This window comes from Alosa alosa, chromosome 17, assembly GCF_017589495.1.
Source record: "Alosa alosa isolate M-15738 ecotype Scorff River chromosome 17, AALO_Geno_1.1, whole genome shotgun sequence".
Classification (NCBI taxonomy): Eukaryota; Metazoa; Chordata; class Actinopteri; order Clupeiformes; family Clupeidae; genus Alosa; species Alosa alosa.
The window spans coordinates 3,371,049-3,396,011 of record NC_063205.1 but is presented as its reverse complement, the minus strand read 5'-3'; the positions used below and the strand labels follow the sequence as shown (position 1 = coordinate 3,396,011).

The following is a 24,963-nucleotide window of genomic DNA, read 5'->3' as shown; positions in this document are numbered from 1 at the left end:
TTCATGCTGTGAGTAAAATAACTTACCAAGTGTCAGGTTACGGAGCGAGAGAGATAGAGAGAGAGTGTTCCTTTTTCCCTGGCGGGAGCAGCTAGCATGTGTGTGTGAGTGTGGGAAAAATAAAAATAAGAGAGAGACAACTTGTGAACAATTGAGAGGCGAAAAAATTACTAACCAAATTTTCAAAGTGCAATGTTGTCACTATATCACTACCACATCACGTAATATTTAAGAATATATTTAAAAGGATCACGTCACTGCACGAAACACATAGTACAATTTAATATTTAATGATTTGATATTAGCACAATCCAGATATCGTTCTTGGTAGGAAAACTAAGTTACAGGCCTTAGCTGAGATACAAGACTATGTGTCAGATTGGATGGCAGTGAAATTACAATTGGGCAAATTTGAGAAAAAAAAAAGTTGGAATTAGAGATCCGAGACAGGATTTGGAGAATAGAGATGGACAGATGTGATTTGGAGGAACAACTCATGGAAGCGGATGTGTTGCCAGAACAGAGTGGAATGAGGCGAAGAGGAGTAGTCTCAGAGGCCCACTCAACGGGGAGGAGCCAACTCCTCCCATACACACCGGCACCTATTGTGGCCGGGGGTCGCAACAGGCAACCAAGCACCCGCCTCAATCCGACTCTGCCTGACTTGGACTCATCAGCGCCATATGCCATGGTGGAGACATCTAGAAGTGCAGTGGACATTGATAAAGACAGTTTCATTGGACAGAATGCTGCTGTTATGGGAACCCCACATGGGCCAAGAAAGAGCACCCCACCTGACCAACAGCCAGCAGGTGACACAAAACAAATCATTCTGGCCCCATCAGCAGCCACTGCTTTCTACAATCCACAAAGACAAGGGATAACGTCTGCAACCAACCATCATCAAACTGCTCCACTCCAGTATGGCTACCCAATGCCACTAGGCCTACCCCCCCCTCCCCCATTGTTGTTACCAATGCCACTGGCTACAAGCCCTTACCCACCTCACCCACCTGTCAACTCTTTCCCTACCCCACCACCACCTCCCCCGCCCCCACCTGTCAACTCTTTACCTCACCCACCCCCACCTCCCTGAATCGGGCAATATAATTGCCATGTTGGAGGGCTGAGCAATTTACAGAAATATGTGGTGTGTGATTTACAGAAATAAATGCCATTTTTTATTTAGTGATGAAAAATGACCTTTCTGCGCTCCATATCTGTGACACGAACTGACCTGACCTGACTTGACCCGAGGTTGCGTGTTAGCCTGCGTGCCTATGGTGTATGCACTCATAATGATTCTCAACTTTTTACTGCATTGCCATGAAAGTAAAGGCAAAAAAGGTGTTTCTTTGTTGAAAAAAATTGGTATGCAATGTGAGCCTTGAATTGGATGCCATGCAGGAATTTGCTAGGATCTCAAAACCAGATTATGAACATGCTTTGCCATAGAGAAACACACGATAGCGTTGGATTCTAAACATGCTTTGCCACAAGAACAGACAAAAATGTGGGGTAAGTCCAGTTATATGAAGTTATTAGTTTGCTGTCACTTCGTCTGTTTTATAACCCAGAAGGATGTACTTAGTATCAAATGATGGCTCTGAGTCACCCCTTTCATCTGACATGCGTGGCATATCTATCTGATCACGGGTCCGCAAGTAATTCAAACGAGTGTAATGGGTGTGCAGCGTTGGTTTGTCTACATGACGTTATTATTTTGCAGTCACGTCGTCTGTTTTTATAAGCCAGAAGGATCGATAAACATGGACCAATGGATAGCCCTGTGTCCCCTCTTTCATCTGATATGCTTGCCATATCGATGCGATAATTAAGTAATTCAAACGAGAGTAATGGGTGCGCAGGTGAACGCAGAGAAGTATAGTATAAGTATAGTAAATATACTCTTTTGATCCCGTGAGGGAAATTTGATCTCTGCATTTATCCCAATCCGTGAATTAGTGAAACACACACAGCACACAGTGTACACACAGTGAGGTGAAGCACACACTAACTCTGCCTGAATCAACAGCGGCACTCGGGGAGCAGTGAGCACTTCAGCCGTGCCTACTGGTCGGGGCTCGAACCGGCAACCCTCCAGTTACAGGTCCGAAGTGCTAACCAGTAGGTCACGGCTGCCCCCATACATGTATAGACGGTAAATATGATGCAATTTGATTTAATTTCATGATTTTTTTTTATTTTCATACTTGATCGTACAGACAAGTGTCTAGTCTCTTTGGAAAGCCCCACTTCTGCTCTGTCATGCAATAAAGGTTTCAACGCGCTGCGATGAACAGTCCCGGAGCAATTTAAAAGAAAAGAAAGGGTGTTTTTTGACGCACTTTGCGTCAATCGGGTTCTAAGGGTTAAGGTATCCACCTATTTAACTGTTCAGTCATTCCAACTATTAAACCTTATCTACCTATCAACCAATATAGCAACCTCCTCAAGTACCCTAGCAACAGCCTAGCAACCACTTCCACAGTTACAACCTAGCAACCAATATAGCAACCAATGAGTTTAACCTAGCAACCAACATAGCAACCACCACAACTAACCTAGCAACAGCCTAGCAACCACCTCATGTACCCTAGCAACAGCCAAGCAACCATGTCAAATACCCTAGCAACAGCCTAGCAACCATTTCCACAATTACAACCTAGCAACTAACATAGCAACGAATGAGTTTAATCTAGCAACCAGCATAGCAACCACCACAACTAACCTAGCAACAGCCTAGCAACCACCTCATGTACCCTAGCAACAGACTAGCAACCATATCAAATACCCTAGCAACAGCCTAGCAACCACTTCCACAGTTACAACCTAGCAACCAACATAGCAACGAATGAGTTTAACCTAGCAACCAGCATAGCAACCACCACAACTAACCTAGCAACAGCCTAGCAACCACTACAAGTACCCTAGCAACAGCCTAGGAACCACCTCAAGTACCCTAGCAACAGCCTAGCAACCACTTCCACAGTTACAACCTAGCAACCAATATAGCAACCAATGAGTTTAACCTAGCAACCAACATAGCAACCACCACAACTAACCTAGCAACAGCCTAGCAACCACCTCATGTACCCTAGCAACAGCCAAGCAACCATGTCAAATACCCTAGCAACAGCCTAGCAACCATTTCCACAATTACAACCTAGCAACTAACATAGCAACGAATGAGTTTAATCTAGCAACCAGCATAGCAACCACCACAACTAACCTAGCAACAGCCTAGCAACCACCTCATGTACCCTAGCAACAGACTAGCAACCATATCAAATACCCTAGCAACAGCCTAGCAACCACTTCCACAGTTACAACCTAGCAACCAACATAGCAACGAATGAGTTTAACCTAGCAACCAGCATAGCAACCACCACAACTAACCTAGCAACAGCCTAGCAACCACTACAAGTACCCTAGCAACAGCCTAGGAACCACCTCAAGTACCCTAGCAACAGTCTAGCAACCATTTAATTTGGCATAACAACCAACATATGTACCCTAGCAACACTATTGCAACTATATCTGCATTATTTGTTTTTACTCTGTATGATATTTTTGCATTTGCATGCACTGTATTTCCTTCAGGAAATGCTTTTCTAGTTCTTATGATTATTATAGTGCATGAAAATGCACTATACTGTTCTTCCAAGTCTTCTTATTCTTACGATTATTACAGTGCATGAAAATGCACTGTACTGTTCTTCCTAGGCATTTTATTACAGTACTGTACTGTTCTTCCTAGGCTTCTTATTACAGTGCATGAAAATGCACTATACTGTTATTCCAAGGCTTTTTCTTCTGATTATTACAGTGCATGAAAATGCACTCTACTGTTATTCCAAGGCTTTTTCTTCTGATTATTCTTCTAACGCATTTAATGCAGCTTCAACCATTTAACGTAGAAACTTCATTCAAACTGCGTTGCGTAGGTCTTACTTAGGACATGTGGGCTTTGTATTTTTACAGTGCATTAAAATGCACTGTACTGTTCTTCCTAGGCTTTTTACAGTGCATGAAAATGCACTGTACTGTTCTTCCTAGGCAACAACTTTTTACAGTGCATGAAAATGCACTGTACTGTTCTTCCTAGGCAACTTATTCCGTACGGAATTTCTCTTGAACAGTTTAACTTACAAAGTTTGAATGAAGTTTCTAACGTAGGTCTTCAAACAGATCAGGTTGGTATGTCTTTTCAACTTTGAAACTTTTATACTTTTTAAACTATTAAAGAAAAACTGTTTAAAAATCCCCATAGACTTAACATTGCCGATTATGACATCATAATGCGGCCCGTTAAACAATTAGAATCCTATGGCAGGTGTTCAGGCCACCTGGATCAACTGCCAGTCTCAGGCTTTAAGCATACAAACTGGCCCTATTAAGACTACACATCCTGTTCAACTGCTTCCTCTGCCAAAAACTGTTTCAAAATAAAAGTCCTCACTACAATATTTCACTATTAAACAATTTAACCCTTTAAACTACTGAACTTTTTAACTATTCAGCCATTGTAACTTACTTGTCATCAACTATGACTCCCACCCACTGTAGCTAGTTAGCATGGTTAGCATAGTTAGCATGTTAACATTGCTAGCATTTTTAACAAACTGCTAAAAATTATTAGCTAAGTTAGCTAAGTAACATGGTTAACATAGTTAGCATTGTTAACATGCTAGTTAGCATTTTTAGCAAGACTGCTAAAAATTATTAGCTAAGTTAGCTAAGTAACATGGTTAGCATAGTTAACATTGTTAACATGCTACTTAACATAGTTAGCATAACTATTAAAAATGATTAGCTAGGTTAGCTAAGTCTCATAATTAGCACAGTTAGCATGTTAGTTAGCATAGTTAGCATAACTACTAAAAATGATAAGCTAGGTTAGCTAAGTCACATGGTTAACATAGTTAGCATGTTAGCATTGCTAACATAGTTAGCATGTTTAGCAAAACTGCTAGAAAACGTTAGCTAAGTAGCATTGCTAGCGTAGTTAACATGTTTATCAAAACTGCTAGAAAACGTTAGCTAAGTAGCATGGTTAACATGTTAGCATTGCTAGCACTACTATAAAACATTAGCTAAGTAACATGGTTAGCATAGTTAAAAATCTTAGCATAACTGCTAGCAAACATTAGAGCCATTCCAACTTTCAGTTATCGTCAAATATCTACCTATACACAGTCATTAAACTATTTGAATATCAACATTCATTAAACTTCCAGTCTGTCAACAACTTTTAAACTATTTACCTTCAACTTTTAAACGGTCTACTTTTAAACTATCACTAAACTATCTATTAAACTAGCTGTCTATCAACAACTTTTAAACTATCTACTGTCTATCAACAACTTTTAAACTATCTACATTCAGCTTTTAAACAGTCTACTTTTAAACTATCAACTTTTATTAAGCTATGCAACCACCATGTCTATCCTAGCATCACCGTAGTAACCATCTCTGTATTATCTGTTTTAACCCTTAGAACCCGATTGGCCTTAAAGTCGTCAAAAAAACACACCCTTTCTTCTCTGTTACATTGCTCGGAACTGTTCATCCATGGCCGAGATGAAACCTTTATTGCATGACAGAGCAGAAGTGGGGCTTTCCAACGACACTACACACTTGTCTGTACGATCAAATATGAAAATTTAAAAAAATCATGAAATTAAATCAAATTGCATCATATTTACAGTCTATACTTCTCTGCGTTCACCTGCGCACCCATTACTCTCGTTTGAATTACTCGCGAACCCGTGACCGCATCGATATGGCAAGCATATCAGATGAAAGAGGGGACACAGGGCTATCCATTGGTACCATGTTTATCGATCCTTCTGGCTTATAAAAACAGACGAAGTGACTGCAAAATAATAACGTCATGTACACAAATCAACGCTGCACACCCATTACTCTTGTTTGAATTACTCGCGGACCCGTGATCGGATAGATATGCCACGCATGTCAGATGAAAGAGGAGACTCAGAGCCATCATTTGATACTAAGTACATCCTTCTGGGTTATAAAACAGACGAAGTGACAGCAAAATAATAACTTCATATAACTGGACTTACCCCACGTTTTTGTCTGTTCTTGTGGCAAAGCATGTTTATAATCCAATGCTATCGTGTGTTTCTCTATGGCAAAGCATGTTCATAATCCGGTTTTTAGATCCTAGCAAATTCCTGCATGGCATCCAATTCGAGGCTCACATTGCATCCCAATTTGTGTGCATACACCATAGTCACACATGCTAACAGGCAAACTTGGGTCAAGTCAGGTCAGATCAGTTCGTGTCACAGATATGGAGCGCAGAATGGTCATTTTTCATCACTAAATAAAAAATGGCATTTATTTCCGTAAATCACACACCACATATTTCTGTAAATTGCTCAGCCCCAGAGTATCCCTCCAACATGGCAATTATATTGCCCGTTTCAGGACAGTCTGCCCTACACACACATGAAATGCATGTAGAGCTCTGAGCTTGCTGTGGTGAGATACAGGTCAAAATATAAGATTTTTTATAATATGATTTTTATATTTTAATTCTTTAAAAATCAGAATAAAATCAATGCTAGTACTAATACATTGCATGATGGCAGATCTGAATAGCCTAGACTCTGCTGAAAAAAACAATATATAATATGTGTGTGTGGCACTTACAATGACCAGAATACATCCTTATGAAAAAAGGTAGTGAAAATGCCCTAAAAACAGCTTAGGGTTCTAAGGGTTAACTATACATGATATTTTACATCACAACTTTAGCATTTTCATGCACTGGTAATTCCTTGGAATTGCATTTCTAGTTCTTCTTATTATTCCGCTTCCCACTTTTTCCATACGCAATTTCTCTTGAACAGTTTTCAAACTTTGTAACGTAGGTCTTCAAACGGAGCAGGTTGCTATGTCTTCAACTTTGAAACTTTTATACTTTTTAAACTATTAAAGAAAAACTTCAAAAATCCCCAAATTTAAAAATCCCCATAGAGTTAACATTGCCAATTATGACATCATAATACGGCCATTAAGCAATTGACCGATCCCAAGCCCCGTCCCCTTTTACTATGTCACAATGAGGACCTCAGTCAACCTCGGTCAATTTTGAATTTTCTAGTGTCCATTCTGTATGATAATACGCCGGTTATGCGAATGCTATAATGCTTCTTTTGCGAGTAGCCTAAGTAACTAAATAACTAAAGAGCTCAAAAAGGTTCAAAGATAAGCCTGGGATACTTGTAAAAGTGACATCCAATATCCTGACCGTGTGAAACGTTAACACACATAGGCCTAACTTTGCATAACTTTGGATAGGCTGCTACTTTTCAGTAAAGAAATCTGAGTGTGTACGAAAATGTTCCCTTTATTTGTGTTCATAACTACACACAAAAACATAACTAAATCTGGTTTCCACTGTTGAAACGTCAACATAAGCCTACGCAAAACATTACACCTACCTTGCAGGAACTGAACTTGCACATTCATACGATTGGAAGACGCGAAAAAGGCTACACCTTTAATCACGTATCGCCTTACACACAACAAAAATACTTTCAGCTTTGCTACCTTGCCATGTTTAACTTGGGATAGAAGACTGTTCCCAGAAATAAGCTAATGATCATTTTTTGAACAAACGCAATAATAGCCTACTGCGATGATGGCTTGATGGCTGAACGAGAGATAGCCAATGTCTTCTACAGATCGAATCATGTGCAGATTCAAAACTATGCTATGCAGTCTCAAAATCTCCAATATTTGCCTAGACCTAGGCTACTACATTGCCCACATTTAAATTAATTATAGCATAAGCGGGCACTGCTGAAGTCTAGTACAAGACAAATCACGTCTGCAAACTGCAGATATGTCATGCGTGGTATGGGTTTGAACTCGGAATGGTTTCTTTTTAATACTTCTAAAGCAGCCATTCAAAATAATAAGTAGGCTATCGGCCGACCGAAGAGAAGCTCTCTCTCCACCTCCCCAACATGAGCTGCTTAACAAGGTAGTCACTCTCCCAAGTTGCGTGGGAACCAATTGGATCTGCAGCACACTTGGTCCCGTCTTCTATTAATCCTCGAAATATGGTTAGATTTTGTTATGGACACGTCAACACCATATGTTCGCACAGACCTGTTTATTGAATCAGTCACATCTGCATCAAATAAGGTAAACTACCTGCTCGGGATAACGTGCTAATTGTTTATCCAGTTAACATGCATCCCATTAAGATCCACGACACCGGATTTGTTTGTCCTCAATTTGTGGTGTTCCACCTCGTTGATGACAGCGGACATTGTGAATGTGTCCTTCTGCATACTGAAGGCCTTTCTGACCTCTGTTTTTTGAATATATCAATATTACTTGACGCCCAGAAATCCAGCATACACTGTTGCACTCGGCTAAATGGGGGTGCTGCGTCCCCATGTTGAACACGTGTTCTCACACACTTTCCTGCAAACTTGTCCGACTTAGCAACAGTAACTATGGGACTGACAATGGGAGGAGGGGCTTGGGATCGGTCAATTAGAATCCTATGGCAGGTGTTCAGGCCACCTGCAGCCTCAGGCTTTAAGCATACAATCTGGGTCAATTAAGACTACACATCCTATTCAACTGTTTCCTCTGCCCAAAACTGTTTGAAAATAAAAGTCCTCACTACAATAATCCACTGTTAAACAATGTAACCCATTAAACTACTGAACTTTTTACATTCAACTTTTAAACGGTGTACTTTTAAACTATCTTTAAACTATCTATTAAACTAGCTGTTTATCAACAACTTTTAAATTATATACATTCAACTTTTAAACAGTCTACTTTTAAACTATTATTAAACTATCTATTAAACTAGCTGTCTATCAACAACTTTTAACTTGTCATCAACTATGACTCCTACCCACTGTAGTTAGTTAGCATGGTTAGCATTGTTAGCATGTTAACATTGTTAGCATTTTTAACAAAACTGCTAAAAATGATTAGCTAGGTTAGCTAAGTCACATGGTTAGCATAGTTAACATTGTTAGCATGCTAGTTAGCATAGTTAACATAACAACTAAAAATGATTAGCTAGGTTAGATAAGTCACATGGTTAACATAGTTAGCATGTTAACATGCTAGTTAGCATAACTACTAAAAATGATAAGCTAGGTTAGCTAAGTCACATGGTTAATATAGTTAGCATGTTAACATAACTGCTAAATATGAATAGCTAAGTTAGCTAAGTCACATGGTTAGCATTCTTAGTATTTTAGCACAACTGCTATAAATTATTAGCTAAGTTAGCTAAGTCACATAGTTAACATAGTTAACAGCATTAACATTATTAGCATTTTTTAAAAAAAAAACTGCTAGAAAACATTAGCTAAATTAACTAAGTAACTTGGTTAACATTATCTTTGTTAACATAGTTAACATAACTGCTAGCAAACATTAGAGCCATTCCAACTGTCAGTTATCGTCAACTATCTACCTAAATAATTTAACTATTTAAATTATCCACCTATTTAACAGTCATTCCAACTATATTAAACCTCATCTACCTAGCAACCAATATAGTTTGTTTTTACTCTGTATGATATTTTACCTCATATTTTTGCATTTTCATGCACTGTATTTCCTTCAGGAAATGCTTTTCTAGTCACAGTGCATGAAAATGCACTGTACTGTTCTTCCAAAAGTCTTATTATTCTTCTTCTAACGCAGTTAATGCAGCTTCAACCGTTTAACGTAGAAACTTCATTCAAACTATGTTACGTAGGTCTTACTTAGGACATGTGAGCTTTGCATTTTTCAGCTTTGTAACTTTTATACTTTTTAAACTATTAATTAAAAACTATTAAAATGTCCCCATAGACTTAACATTGGCCTCTATGACCTTTAGCAACCACTTCCACAGTTACAACCTAGCAACCAATATAGCAACAAATGAGTTTAACCTAGCAACCAGCATAGCAACCACCATTACTACCCTAGCAACAGCCTAGGAACCACCTCAAGTACCCTAGCAACCATGTCAAAATACCCTAGCAACAGCCTAGCAACCACCACAACTTCAACCTAGCAACCACCATAGCAACCAACAGGATTACCTAAGCAGCCAGCATAGCAACCACTTAATTTGGCATAACAACCAACATATGTACCCTAGCAACACTATTGCAACTATATCTGCATTATTTGTTTTTACTCTGTATGATATTTTACATCATATGTTTTTGCATTTTCATGCACTGTATTTCCTTCAGGAAATGCTTTTGTAGTTATTATAACCTTTTCTTTTTACCTTTTCAAGAATGAATGTGACTAACCACTTAACATACAGACATGTTGAAATAACCATTCTGAAGGTCTGGAGTGGGGCAAGAGAATTATTATTTCAGATTTTTATACTTTGAGAAATAGGGGATTAAAATTTTTTAAAAAGCTCATTTTCCCCCCATAGACTTCAATGGTTGTGATGTCATAATGGCCTAAAGGCAGCTGCGCTTGTTAAAGGCACAATCAGTCAGGATTTCGTTTTATTTAATTCACACTCCACACGCCAATCCAGTTGGGGGCAGCATGTAGGAAAACAATGATTTGCTAGTGGTAGAAACGACGAAACGCACATTGCCCATGCCCTCCTCTCCTCCTCCCTCCCCCGTTTTCGCTACTGTCTATCCCTATGTGTCTATCAGAGAATGTCTCTGTGTCTATGGTCGCCGCCTAGAAAAAAACCAAAAAACTCCTAAATCCGGAAAATGTCTTCAAGCGGCTCACCCTTCACCCGATCACTACATATAACAGTTTTTATTAACGTTTTGCTTTTCACACTGGTATTGTTGGTCATGAGACATTTGAGAAATAAATACAAATTTGCTAGCGGCATTTGGCAAGCGAGTCTTAGCAAAGGCTAGGCCTAGCCTGCGTGTAGTAGCGATTGTATGGATGGATAAAACTGAAAATAGTAATAAGGTATTTTTTTCGGGTGGAGACTGACGACGAAGATTACATCCCCCCTGCATCGAGTCAGACAAGAGTGGGCAAATGTAAGGGCCAGGCAAAGAAGAAAAGGCCTGGGTGTCTAGTGTCAGTCCCAGACCTGGAGAGAACAGTACAGGGACGGCTCGAGCTGTCAGAGCAGCCAGAGAGCACGCTGACCAGCAGAGGCGTTTGGAGAACAGTCACCGTTTGAGTCTGGCAGCAACACAGGTGTTCTTGCTACGTAGCCAGTAACTAAAATCCTCCATGTAGTCAGTGGTTACAGCCAATCGTTCTGTTTACTATTAGAGGTCATTATTATTACCATTTATTACACGGCTCATTATAATGCTGTAGAATGCTCCATTCACTCCGATGGGACTTCCCAACGTCCTACGGTCTGATCATTTTTAATACCGGACCGTTGCTAAGTATAACCAGAGAATGTCAAGGAAAGTGAAACTTCGGCAGGCCCGCGGCCAGCTGCATCACTGTCGGGAGATATGCCACGATAATGACCGCCTTACAGAACGTTATTCCTTACACAATCATCCTCTACAACTAACAATAAAACTTTCTAAGAGCACAGTGGCTACATTTCATGTAACAAAGAATACCTGCATTATGACTAAAATGGTATGTTCATCTTTTCCTTTGCACCTTTAGGCTATGAGTTCATATTTAAAACTATGGGCACAAATGTCAAGAGCCAAAGCTACCACTTGAAATTACATATTAGTTTAAACTCTTTAACAACAAATAGATTCTAAGAAGTCAGGAACAGGAGCGAAAAGCATGATGTTAGTATACCAATCTTGATCAAAGAACACTTTCAGGCACAACCAATGTTTCACCAATCCTGATTATTGGTATTTATTATAAAACTACAAGACAGGAATAAACTTTACATCTACCAAGTGCAACAACATGAATAGAAATGTAAGTTTTGGACTATATGAGGCAGGAGGGAAGCAGCTGGGCACATGGATAGTCCTTAGTAGTCTTCAACAGCAAGAAGTTGGGCTAACGAGTCAGGCTTCATGTTGATGAGCCACAGGAAATGAAGAGGTGATCTGCAGCAGGAAATTCAACCTGTTGACACACCAATCTGAATGAAAGAACATGAACAAATCAGAGCAGGACAGGACCTCTTAATCTGGGGGTTGGGACCCCATTGTGATTGTGAAAACTGCTGGAATTAGTTCTTAAACATAAAGCTACTGTGTCACTAGTCACTGTTTCTACTGTTTTTTAAAGCCTACTTACAAAGATAACTAGATTCCTCTAAATATTACAAACAGCTTATGAAACAGCAACACTGGCATCTGTCTGGGGAGCAGGGTTTGCTTGACCAACTTTTTAGGAACCTCTGCAGCAGGAAACAAATTACTACCTGGGCATTAGCTAAGCATTTTGCCACATTACTGAAATTAGATGATATTACATTTTCCTACCTGTTGGGCAACAGCAATGTAATCGTTACACCTTCCTAGGGGAGGACTGGACTGGAATTCTGATCCTGTGAAAACAGATACAAACACACACATGGGTATATTGTGACATGTTTGAAGAGCTTCAAAGGAAAATGGTGATGCTATTTTGCAACAGGCCCGACACAATCTAAGCAACTTATAACGTTACCGGAGATAGAGGATAGTATTCTAACATAGCTGAAAGTTATCCTAATCGTGTAGAGCTAGTATTAGTTGTAATTTTAGTATCTTATGCTGCCAACATCATTCGTTAGCGAGACCACAAGCCAGTGAACATTCACCAATATCAAAATGTATTTATTGCATATTGGAACATTACACTATGTATTGTGTAGGACACAAAACTTGGTCACGTACAAATAATAGTATTTGGCAAACTGCTTAGCATATGCAGCAAGGACGCTATCGCTAGGTTGGTAACGTTAGCAATGGCGGTCGAACGAAGTCAATTTACCGCGATCTACAGCTGACAAAAATTACCTAGTGGCTCGAGAGCCAATTCTACAATATCTCCTTTGCTTAATCAAAATTATGAATTATGTTTAACAGATGTTTACTTACCAGTCAAGAAGAAATGTCGCAAGTTCAGAATAGAACTGCATCTCCTTGCTATCCAAGCTGTCTCCATCGGTGGAAAGCACTCCCTAGATTAACATGTATTTGCTTGCTTCCCATCTGATATTCTTTTCGCCTCAGATAGAGTTTTTTTAGCTGGAGGCGATGGAGGTCTCTTCCTAGAACTTTTGGCCATTCTCGCAGTACACTTCACTGTAGAACTTTAACTCCGTGGGGGAGGGGAGGAGCAGGAGGGGGTGGGAGCAGAGCGTGCGTAATTGCGTCGTCTCTTTCTCGACTGCTCTGGGCTGCACTGAAGACGGTTTGGCCGGTATGTTGCTCCCTGTCGCCACCTCAGACATAAACTGGTATTGCAAGACTGGACGACCCGGGGCAAGTCGGTTAGCACGCTAATTCTGGAGGAGATCTCTGCAATGCAATGCATATTCTTCGATTAGAAAATGTCAGTAGTGTTATTTCTTCACATTCTATTGATATGTATAGTTGATTTTTGAATGCATTACACTTCAAAAGTTCACAAAAAAGACACATTGTGCCTTTAAGCTCCCAGAGTAGTTCCCGGGCTAATCAGAACACTGGCACAGGTGTCACCTGTGAATTCAACTGTCTCAGCTTCTAATGCATACAATCTGGTGCTCCCTAAAACTACACATCCCGTGTTTTAAAAATAAAAGTCACAGCCATATGTCATGCTTTGCGCATTATATCTCCAGAACGGCTTGATGCATATGCTTTAAATTTGGTACAAGTGTTTGTATGGACTCAAAGATGAACTGAGTTGATGTTGGAGGTCAAAGGTCAAGTCCATGAATACTCTGAGTGCGATATCTCAAGAATGCCTTGACATACACGCCTGAAATTTGGTATGAGAGTTTGTTTAGACTCAAAGATGAGGAGAATTGATGTTGGAGGTCAAAGGTCAAATGTCAAGGTCAAAAACACCTTGAGTGTTATATCTCAAGAACACCTTGACACACAAGGTTTTTTGGTACGAGGGTTTGTAGGAACTAAGATTAAGTGATTTAATGTTTTTTTTTTTTTTATCAGGAATCTCCCCACCAACATTAAGCCAGCAGCTTTCCATCCACTGTTGTAATTTCTCTGGCATTACATTCTAGTTATTATTAGAGGGGATGCATCCCCTCTATTGAAATCCGGAGACTTCTTATTATTATTATTACAGTGCATGAAAATGCACTGTACTGTTCTTCCTAGGCTTCTTATTCTTATTCTTCCGCGAACGCATTTAATGCAGCTTCAACCGTTTAACGTAGAAACTTCATTCAAACTATGTTACGTAGGTCTTACTTGGGACATGGGTGCTATGTATTTTTCAGCTTTGTAACTTTTTAAACTATTAATTAAAAACTAATCAAAATTTCCCCATTGACTTAACATTATGATTATGACATCACAATACGGCCGTTAAGCAATTAGAATCCTATGGCAGGTGTTCGGGCCACCTGGACCAACTGCCAGTCTCAGGCTTTAAGCATACAAACTGGCCCTATTAAGACTACACATCCTGTTCAACTGCTTCCTCTGCCAAAAACTGTTTCAAAATAAAAGTCCTCACTATAATATTTTACTGTTAAACAATTTAACCCTTTAAACTACTGAACTTTTTAACTGTTTAGCCATTGTAACTGTTACTTGTCATCAACTATGACTCCTACCCACTGTAGCTAGTTAGCTAAGTTAGCTAAGTCACATGGTTAGCATAGTTAGCATGCTAGCATTTTAGCATGCTAGTTAGCATTTTTAACAAAACTGAAAAATGATTAGCTAAGTTAGCTAAGTAACGTGGTTAACATAGTTTGCAATGCCCAGTGTTAGCATGCTAGTTAGCATTTTTAGCAAAACTGCTAAAAATGATTAGCTAAGATAGCTAAGTAACATGGTTAACATAGTTAGCATGTTAGCATGCTAATTAGCAAAACTATTAAAAATTATTAGCTAAGTAACATAGTTAGCATGCTAACATAGTTAGCATGCTAATTAGCATTTTTAACAAAAAAACTTTTAACATTATTTTCTTTGATAACATAGTAGCATAACTGCTAGCAAACATTAGGGCCATTACAACTGTTAGTTATCATCAATTATCTACCTAAATAATTTAACTATTTAAATTATCCACCTATTTAACCGTTCAATCATTCCAACTATATTAAACCTCATCTACCTAGCATCCAATATAGTTTGTTTTTACTCTGTATGATATTTTACATAATATTTTTTGCATTTTCATGCACTGTATTTCCTTCAGGAAATGCTTTTCTAGTTATTATTATTATTCTTTTTACCTTTTTGTGCGCGCCATTTAGCCCAAACCGCTTAACGTACAAATTTGGTTGAAACACTGTTCCGTAGATCTTTCAAGGCTTTACCGTCCTATCCGTTTTTGAGAAGTTTATACTTTGAGATATTTGTAAACGTGTATTTTCCCCCCATAGACTTGAATGGGGGCTGTGATGTCATAATAGAGCCAGCTGCGCTCGTTAAGTAGTTCTCAGAGCAGTTCAGAACACTGGCACAGGTGTCACCTGTGAGGAATCCAACCGTCTCAGCTTCTAAGCATACAATCTAGCGCTACCTGAACTACACATCCTGTTAAAGTGTTTCCTGTGTGTCAAAATAAAAGTCCCAGCCATATCGCATGCATTCAGCATTATATCTCCAAAACGGCTTGATGTACATGCTTCAAATTTGGTACGAGTGTTTTCATGGACTCAAAGATGAAGTGAGTTGATGTTGGAGGTTGAAGGTCAAATGTCAAGGTCAAAAACACCTTGAGTGTGATCTCAAGAATGCCATGTCACACAAGATTCAAATTTGGTTACTCCAAAAGCACCTTTGCAGGTATCACAATTACCCAACCAACCAGCTAGCAGCAAGCTCAACAGCCCCACCAACACCCTAACCAGCAGATTGCATCCCCTCGTGTAATTCCTCGGAATTGTATTTCTAGTTAACTGTTATCTTATTGACACCTGTATAAGGGGGTGGAGGATGTGATATTTTTGACCTGATACATTTGCCTAAATAAAAGGCCCTAAATTGGAAGTATTTTGGCTTTGATTCTCGACGCTTCAAGGTACTGTAGATCTTGCTTTTGTTCAGGGCCGAGGTCAGGGATCTTGGGCTCAAAAAGGTTGGTGACCACTGGTGTAGTGGCTAAAGAGCTGGGCTAGCATGCAGTAGTAGCATAGTGGTTAAGGAGCTGGGCTAATGCAGTAGTAGTGTAGTGGTTAAGGAGCTGGACTAGCATGCAGTAGTAGTGTAGTGGTTTAGGAGCTGGGCTAGCATGCAGTAGTAGTGTAGTGGTTAAGGAGCTGGGCTAGCATGCAGTAGTAGTGTAGTGGTTAAGGAGCTGGGCTAGCATGCAGTAGTAGTGTAGTGGTTAAGGAGCTGGGCTAGCATGCAGTAGTAGTGTAGTGGTTAAGGAGCTGGACTAGCATGCAGTAGTAGTGTAGTGGTTAAGGAGCTGGGCTAGCATGCAGTAGTAGTGTAGTGGTTAAGGAGCTGGGCTAGCATGCAGTAGTAGTGTAGTGGTTAAGGAGCTGGGCTAGCATGCAGTAGTAGTGTAGTGGTTAAGGAGCTGGGCTAGCATGCAGTAGTAGTGTAGTGGTTAAGGAGCTGGGCTAGCATGCAGTAGTAGTGTAGTGGTTAAGGAGCTGGGCTACTGTAGTAGTGTAGTGGTTAAGGAGCTGGGCTAGCGTGCAGTAGTAGTGTAGTGGTTAAGGAGCTGGGCTAGCATGCAGTAGTAGTGTAGTGGTTAAGGAGGTGGACTAGCATGCAGTAGTAGTGTAGTGGTTAAGGAGCTGGGCTAGCATGCAGTAGTAGTGTAGTGGTTAAGGAGCTGGGCTAGCATGCAGTAGTAGTGTAGTGGTTAAGGAGCTGGGCTAGCGTGCAGTAGTAGTGTAGTGGTTAAGGAGCTGGGCTACTGTAGTAGTGTAGTGGTTAAGGAGCTGGGCTAGCGTGCAGTAGTAGTGTAGTGGTTAAGGAGCTGGGCTAGCATGCAGTAGTAGTGTAGTGGTTAAGGAGGTGGACTAGCATGCAGTAGTAGTGTAGTGGTTAAGGAGGTGGGCTAGCATGCAGTAGTAGTGTAGTGGTTAAGGAGGTGGACTAGCATGCAGTAGTAGTGTAGTGGTTAAGGAGCTGGGCTAGCATGCAGTAGTAGTGTAGTGGTTAAGGAGCTGGACTAGCATGCAGTAGTAGTGTAGTGGTTAAGGAGGTGGGATAGCATGCAGTTAGGGCTGGGAGATATATCGATATAAAAGATATATCGATATATTTTAAAATGCGATATGGAATTAGACCATATCGCATATATCGATATAGTTCAAATTTGTGCCGTGATCCTTGCTCCACACAAGCCGCTGATGGAGATCTCTGCACTGCTCCCCTCTCTGCACTGCTGTGAAACTGCACGCTACTTTTCTCAAATAAATATATTTATTTCAGAAAAAGATTGGCCTATTTTATTTTATAGGCTATTTTTATTTAAGATATTTTTTTATTTAAATGTGCACCTTACGGAGCTTTGATTTTTAAAAAAGGCACTCCAGTTTTATGTTTACATTTTATTGTTATTTGAGTAGTGAGTTTTCAATAAAACTACTCATATTTGACTGAACATTTCATTTTACAGCTCTAACTTTGCGGACAAAATATCAGGATATATATATCTTATATCGATATTCAACCTAAATATATCGGGATATGACTTTTGGTCCATATCGCCCAGCCCTACATGCAGTAGTAGTGTAGTGGCTAAGGAGCTGGGCTAATGCAGTAGCAGTGTAGTGGTTAAGGAGCTGGGCTAGCGTTCAGTAGTAGTGTAGTGGCTAAGGAGCTGGGCTAGCATGCAATAGCCTGCAAAGTTGTTGGTTCAATTCCTGGCTTCAACCATTGTGCCCTTGAGCAATGTAATATAATTGACATAATTGGATAAAAAAAAAAAAGCATCTGCTAAATAAATGTAAATTTAAAAACTATCTACTTTTTAGTTACCCGACACTAAAGACCCTATCTGAAAAGCGACCTGACCTGCCCATATATGTGGGAGACACTTCTCGACCGGTGTTCTGGTAAGGGACTTGAATATCTCAACCACATATTCAAATATTAATATATACAGTATAATCCTATATTAATGTATTAGAATAGATTAGAATATAAATATTTATCGGTACTGATATATATTGACACTAATCCAGCTTATAAGATCCATATAAGCAATATATGAAATATCAAATATATACACTGCAAAAACTGCTTATCTAACAAAATCTAACCAAGTGTTATTAATCTTATATCAAGATAAAAAAAACTAGTTGGTATTGTTTTTAGTATAAAGACACTTACCTAGCACTTTCTCCAAAAACTAGTTGGTATTGTTTTTAGTATAAAGACACTTACCTAGCACTTTCTCATGAAATCAATTGACTTAAAATAAGTCAAACGTTTCTTAAATTAAGACATCTCATCCTGAAAACAAGCAAATTTGTCTGCCAGTGCGTTAAGCAAATTTGTCCTAAAAACAAGCAAATTTGTCTGCCAGTGCGTTAAGCAAATTTGTCCTAAAAACAAGCAAATGTTGTCTTGATAAGACTCCTTAAAATAAGTCAAAGTCTTCTTAAATTAAGTCAAAATGATCTTTCGAGAGAGCGCTAGGTAAGTCTTTTCATACTAAAAGCAATACCAAATAGATTTTTTGATCTTAATATAAGATTATCAACACTTGGTTAGATTTCATTTTTTGCAGTGTATATAAAAACATTGTTGATATTTTCAGCTTTATTTGAAACTATTAGTTTTAATTAATGTAGTGTTCTTATAATGTAAGTTGTGTAAGACTAAAAGCATCTGCCAACACCATAAATGTAAAGGGAACAATGCATTAACAGTAACCTGACCCCATTGCAGGTATCTGAAGAACAGTGGGCTGAGCCTTACCAACATCAATGTGGTTCCTTTTGGTGTCTGGCAAAATGCAAGTATTTAATGAATAGCTGTGTGTGTGTTTAGCCTATGTGTGTGTGTGTGGGTGTGTGCAAAATATACTAAATGCAAGTGTTTCATGAATAGTTGTATGATGTTCTTTAGGATGTATTTGAAGGTATTGCTGTTGTAGCTTTTCAAGCCATGGTCTGAGTTAACACATTGTATCCTTCATTACATCTTCAGTCACACAGAGATTGTCTTCGAAGTGGAGCAGCGTCAGCAATTTCTGAAATCGGTCCCATGACATTACATCTGCAACTTTAGGGTACCTTGTATTGTAATTCCCAATAGGCTCTAACATTGGACATCTGTATCAAACCCATGTACATACCAAGAACTCAATTTCTTTGACAGTTGTGTTGACTGATATTTCTTCTTTCTGCACACTGTACAGGTTTGTTTGGTCTGCAACTAACGAACATTTAATTTGTCACAAATTGCTTGAAGTACATATATGGCGTAAACTCAGACCTTTCTTCAATTGCTTCATCTACACAGTCATCAAATTGAACGTCTGGACCTTCAAAGTCGGCTTTTCTCCATCTGTACTCCTTTGTCTTTTTCTTTGCAGATTTTTGTTCTTGTGGCATGTGTTGCTGTTGCACTCTCTTCTTCTGAGCTCGTCTTGTCAACACTTTCAGCTGTGTGTGTCTCTTCTTCTCTTTACTTTTTCCTTTGCCTCTCCCTTGCCTCCTTGTTGCGTGTCTAAGTGTTGGAACCCCTTCTCCAGTTTCAGGTCTATTTCTGGTCAATACCTTCATCTTCCTCATTGCTACTACTACAACTTTCATCTTCATCATCATGCTGTGCATTAGTCCAATTCCTATCTTCCACTTCATCATCTGTCTCTACAAGGCCCTGTATGTCGCTCAAATTGCCATCAAGGAAGTTCAGGACAACGTCAGTAGAGAACTGCCTTTTAGCCCTTTTCCTTTCAGACTAACCAAACAACTTGAAGAGAACCGCTCTTGTATCGCAAAGGAGTCTGCCATATGATACGCGCACTAAGCAACTTGGCAAACTTTTACATAGCCTACTTCTAGCCATCAGTTAGCTCACTTCCATGTTTTACATAGCTCCTTCTAGCCATCAGTTACTGTCAACTGCTCACTAGAAATCAACATTGCATGACACTCCTGCGATCCAAGACGGGTTTCCTCGAGTTGTTTGGTTTTCAGTATTTATTTTAGCTAATCAAATAGCAAACATCCTGACATCCTTACATCCTCATATGCACATCTCATTTCCAAATAATAGCCCAAAGACAAGACACGGTTACTCTCTTAAGTGTTCCTATTACATAACAGCTTTGCTTTTTCTAAACTGTCTTTTATTTTTAACTTCATATTAACAAATGTGACCAACAGACCAACATCAACTTACATTCTTAAAACCAGTGTGGATGAGATACGAGCTGTAAGCACTCGCTTTAGTTTTGACGTGATTGAACCAGTATGTATAGTAAACAAGTTGTACACTCTCCTATGTAGGCGTAGCTTCTGTCTGGACAATGACAAACAGGAAAGAGTCAGACCTATAAGTACTAGGCTTCGTATCAACCAGGGAAAAGGGAGCTAGTAACCTCACATTCTTAAAACCGGTGTAGATGAAATACGAGCTGTATGCACTCGCTTTAGTTTTAACGTGATTGAACCAGTATGGATAGTAAACAAGCTGTAGCCTATACACTCTCCGATGTCAGCGTAGCTTCTGTCTGGACAATGACAAACAGGAAAGAATATAGACCTATAAGTACTAAGCTTCGTATCAACCAGGAAAAAGGGAACTAGTAACTTACATTCTTAAAACCAGTGTGGATGTACTAGTCGCTGTGTACTCTTTATCGTAGCGAAGTTTCTGTGCAGCATGCACCGTTTGAGGTTTGTAGTCACGCGCCCCAGGCTGAGCTTCAAAACAAACAGTTGGCCAAGTCAAGCACTAACACATGAATACAAGAGTTAAGCATAAGTAAGAGCTGAACAGTCTAAAAGAAACTTACAATCTCCGCTATGCACCACCGACACACCAACTTCCTGATTCACCGTTTCAAACAGACCGCTCTCATGTCCTCTAGTCAGCTGGCTTATTTAAGCGCTGTACCACCTGGTCTAATCAATTAGCACCTGAAAGCAGGGCATCAAGCTGCATCCCCCATTTCCCCCATCGTACCCGCTACACAAATATACTCTCAGACACTAAAACAATGTGTGGGTTTTGTTTGTGTTTTTCTCAGGTAGACAAACACCTCAGATTCATGATTCTGATGGATGGTGTTCATCCTGAAATGGACACTTGTATAATTGTTGAATATAAAGGTATTTGTATAATAGTTGAATATGAAAGTATGTATACAATAATTGAATATAAAGGTAATTGTGTAAAAAATATAAATATTGTGTAAGGTATTTTCTGTTCTTATTAACTTAACATTTACTCTATCTTCATGTGACCTTCAAGGTCACATGAACTTGACTGCTTTGGCTCCACCCCTACAGGTCACATAACCTTGAGCTCTGTGGCACCACCCCTAAATATCACATGAACTTGACCTCTTTGGCTTCACCCCTACAGGTCACATGATCTTGAACACGGTGGACTGCACACGGCCCAATGGGGGTCGCCTGCCGCATGGGGTGGACCTGATGATGAGCGACTTTGCTGGAGGAGCCTCTGGGTTTCCCATGACCTTCCATGGAGGGAAGTACACTGGTAAGGCCGCACATACACATCAGTTACAACACTATAATAACAACAAACTATTACAGTGGACAACACACCAAAAACCTGTACGGTCTTATAGCTTTGTATCATTGCTTATAGCTTTGTAAAAAATAATAATAATAAGAAGAAGAAATAATAATAATAATAATAATTATTGTGTAAACCCTGTAACTGTATGACCATAGAGAGCTGGAAGGCAAACTTCATCCGGACGGAGAGGAGGAAGCTGCTCCAATATAAGGCCCAGCTGGTGAAGTCGCTGCAGCCCAAGATCTACTGCCCATTTGCTGGCTACTTCACAGAGGCGCATCCCTCTGACAAGTAGGTTAGCTACACACACACACACACACACACAGAGAGAAGCACACATATACACAAAAACAAACACACACTGTGCACACACTCATTTACACAAGAGTAGGGGATGGAGTGGGAGATAAAGACCAATTGACAAGCGTGATTTATTTTTGCAGAAAATGTGTATGTGTGTGTGTGTGGGGGGCATATTTTGTACCGTTCTGCAGTAAATCTAGTTATGATATTGAAATTGTATGTGTAAATTGTGTTGGTAGGCTGTTGGTACATTGTGTTGGTTTATGAACCCAGGCTAAAGTTGACTAGAAACAGGAATGAAAATAAAATAGCCCCACATCATCACATACCCTTCACCATACCTACTGATTGGCATGGGGTACTACTACATCATCACATACCCTTCACCATACCTACTGATTGGCATGGGGTACTACTACATCATCACATACCCTTCACCATACCTACTGATTGGCATGGAGTACTACTACATCATCACATACCCTTCACCATACCTACTGATTGGCATGGGGTACTTTCCATAAAACCATGCCAATCTCTAGGTATGGTGAAGGGTATGTGATGATGTGGGGCTATTTTTATTCCAAAGGCCAAGGGAACTTTAACAGGATGCATAGTATCCTGGATCCATGAAATAAGTGGCCTTTAAAAATAAAAATCTGCCTGCCTCTATGGGAATTTAACAAAGGGGTGTGTATGGAAGAAAATTTGAAAAAATTGGTGTCCTTAAAGGTTGGATTTTTCGTCATGTTTTTAATTACGGCATTAAGATGAATTTTCAAAAGATGATTTTTATTCCTCTTTTTAGTCAACTTTAGCGTACAAAAAATATCTACTGTGGCCTATATCAATTTCAGGGATTAAAGTTATCAGTCGCTACGACAGATATCCATCAATTTATTTCCGTAGAGGCACTGATATCATTGTAGATCCCTAAGGGGAAATGTGTCTCCTAAGGCGCATGTTGTAGAACTGTCGCTTTTAATTTTAGGCTATGTTATTATGACATTCACATCATTCTCTGAGCACAGATGTGTGCGTCCAAAATGTCAGCTGGAATAGTGATGTGAGTCGGTGAGCAGAAATGTCTTTGGATGTCACAGGTGGGCTACGTGAAACTTTGAACATTCAAATTCTGTTAGAAAAAAACGTTGAGTAGCCTAGCCTACATTAGTGCAGCTAGAAGCATATTTTTATCCAATGTCGTAAACGTAAACAATATTAGACAGCTAACTTTATGTTGCATTTTGCACGTGAAAACATGATCCTTTTGAAATCCCTTTGTAATCCATTTTCGGATATCCATTTTAGAACCGGAGTTCTACCTCGCTAAAACCAGAGAATGTCTAATAATGGGCACTGCAGTAACTGCAATAAAGCAACATACATTTTAACCTTCAATGAATGTAGATAAAACAAACAAACAAAAACGTTTAGGCCTCATGAAACAAAGCAAACCTCATGAAACTTCACCATCTACCTGATGGTGAAACTACCCATATACAAGGCCACACAAGGACACAATAACTGGACACCAACTCCCTTAGACACGATAGTAAACACCATTACATTTGAATTGAATACCGTTTAAATTCCCTTCCTATTCATTAAAATGAACATAATGACTGACAAAATCAATGACTATGATGTAGTTTTAATAAAACATTGTTGGTATACGTTTATTTATTTATTATTTTATGAATTATGAATAAATAATAATAATAATAAACAAGTTTATCCTGAATGAGACTAGTTTTTCCAGCTGTTTATAGACTGGACAAAATGAGCACATCCAGAATCACACTTCCGATATGATGTCTATGACGGAATTTCTGCTGAAAAATCTAACCCCTACTGTGTCTCTGACCACTTCCTGTTCCCCGTGTCTGCTGCAGATATATTAAGGAGACCAACATCAAAAACAGCCCAGAGGATCTCAACGCTCAGGTCAGGAAAAACAGTCCCGACATCCTCACCTGGACTCCCACACCTGGGGCTATGCTGGATCTGGGTATAGCACTGAAGCATCCCTCCACTGGGTATGTGTGTGTGTGTGTGTGTGTGTGTGTGTGTGTGTGTGTAGGGATGTGCCGTTATGAAAAAAGGGGAAGAATCACACCTGTCATGTACAGTCCTTCCGTGGAATCTACTGTAACAGACATGATGCACATCTTCTGCATTCCATTGAAGCTTATGTTCTACATACATACATACACACTTTTCTCTGTTACTGTATGCCGTGTGTGTTAACACGATGTGTGCAAGCGTATTTAAAGCAACACCAAAGAGTTTTTTGTACCTTAAAATAATGTTTCCAAAATCGTTTCAGTGGTTCATCAACTTTTAACAGGGTGAACGGCACTTCTGCATTCGCTTCGCAGCCCTCTATCGGCTATAACCGCACTATGTAAGTTTGCCGGATCGGGTAGCGGATCTGTAGTTCGATGAAATGAGACATAATAAACTACATATTTGACTTGCGTTTGATGTCGCAATACATCGTACTTTCATAAATCATACAACATATTCTACCTTGTCTGTGGACATTGTTATTTGCAAAGCCTTGCTGGATAAACAAATAGCGTGCGTGCGACAGAGGAAAAGTTCTTTGGTGTTGCCGGGATGCAAATCATCTGCATTCCTTTGAAGCTTTCTCTGCTCAGTCACACGCATGCATGCACCACACACACACCTACATGCATGCAACACACACACACACACACACATGCACCACACACACACACATGCACCACACACACACACCTACATACACTCCCATGCATGCATACAGACACCTACACACATGCACCACACACACACACACACGCACACACACACACACATGCACCACACA

At 39.6% G+C, this 24,963-nt stretch overlaps 1 protein-coding gene across 4 annotated transcripts in view; it reads left to right on the top strand.

Moving 5' to 3' along the window:
• The window catches only part of cmah (cytidine monophospho-N-acetylneuraminic acid hydroxylase), a 96,250-nt gene that overhangs the window by 50,955 nt on the left and 20,332 nt on the right, over positions 1 to 24,963 (top strand). For all 4 annotated transcript variants that reach the window (XM_048267670.1, XM_048267667.1, XM_048267669.1 and 1 more), the window contains 6 exons: positions 18,059 to 18,139; positions 18,978 to 19,044; positions 21,289 to 21,370; positions 21,627 to 21,764; positions 21,962 to 22,097; positions 24,005 to 24,148. In XM_048267670.1, coding sequence (XP_048123627.1) covers positions 18,059 to 18,139; positions 18,978 to 19,044; positions 21,289 to 21,370; positions 21,627 to 21,764; positions 21,962 to 22,097; positions 24,005 to 24,148 — 648 coding nt within the window. The remainder of the gene's footprint in view (positions 1 to 18,058; positions 18,140 to 18,977; positions 19,045 to 21,288; positions 21,371 to 21,626; positions 21,765 to 21,961; positions 22,098 to 24,004; positions 24,149 to 24,963) is intronic.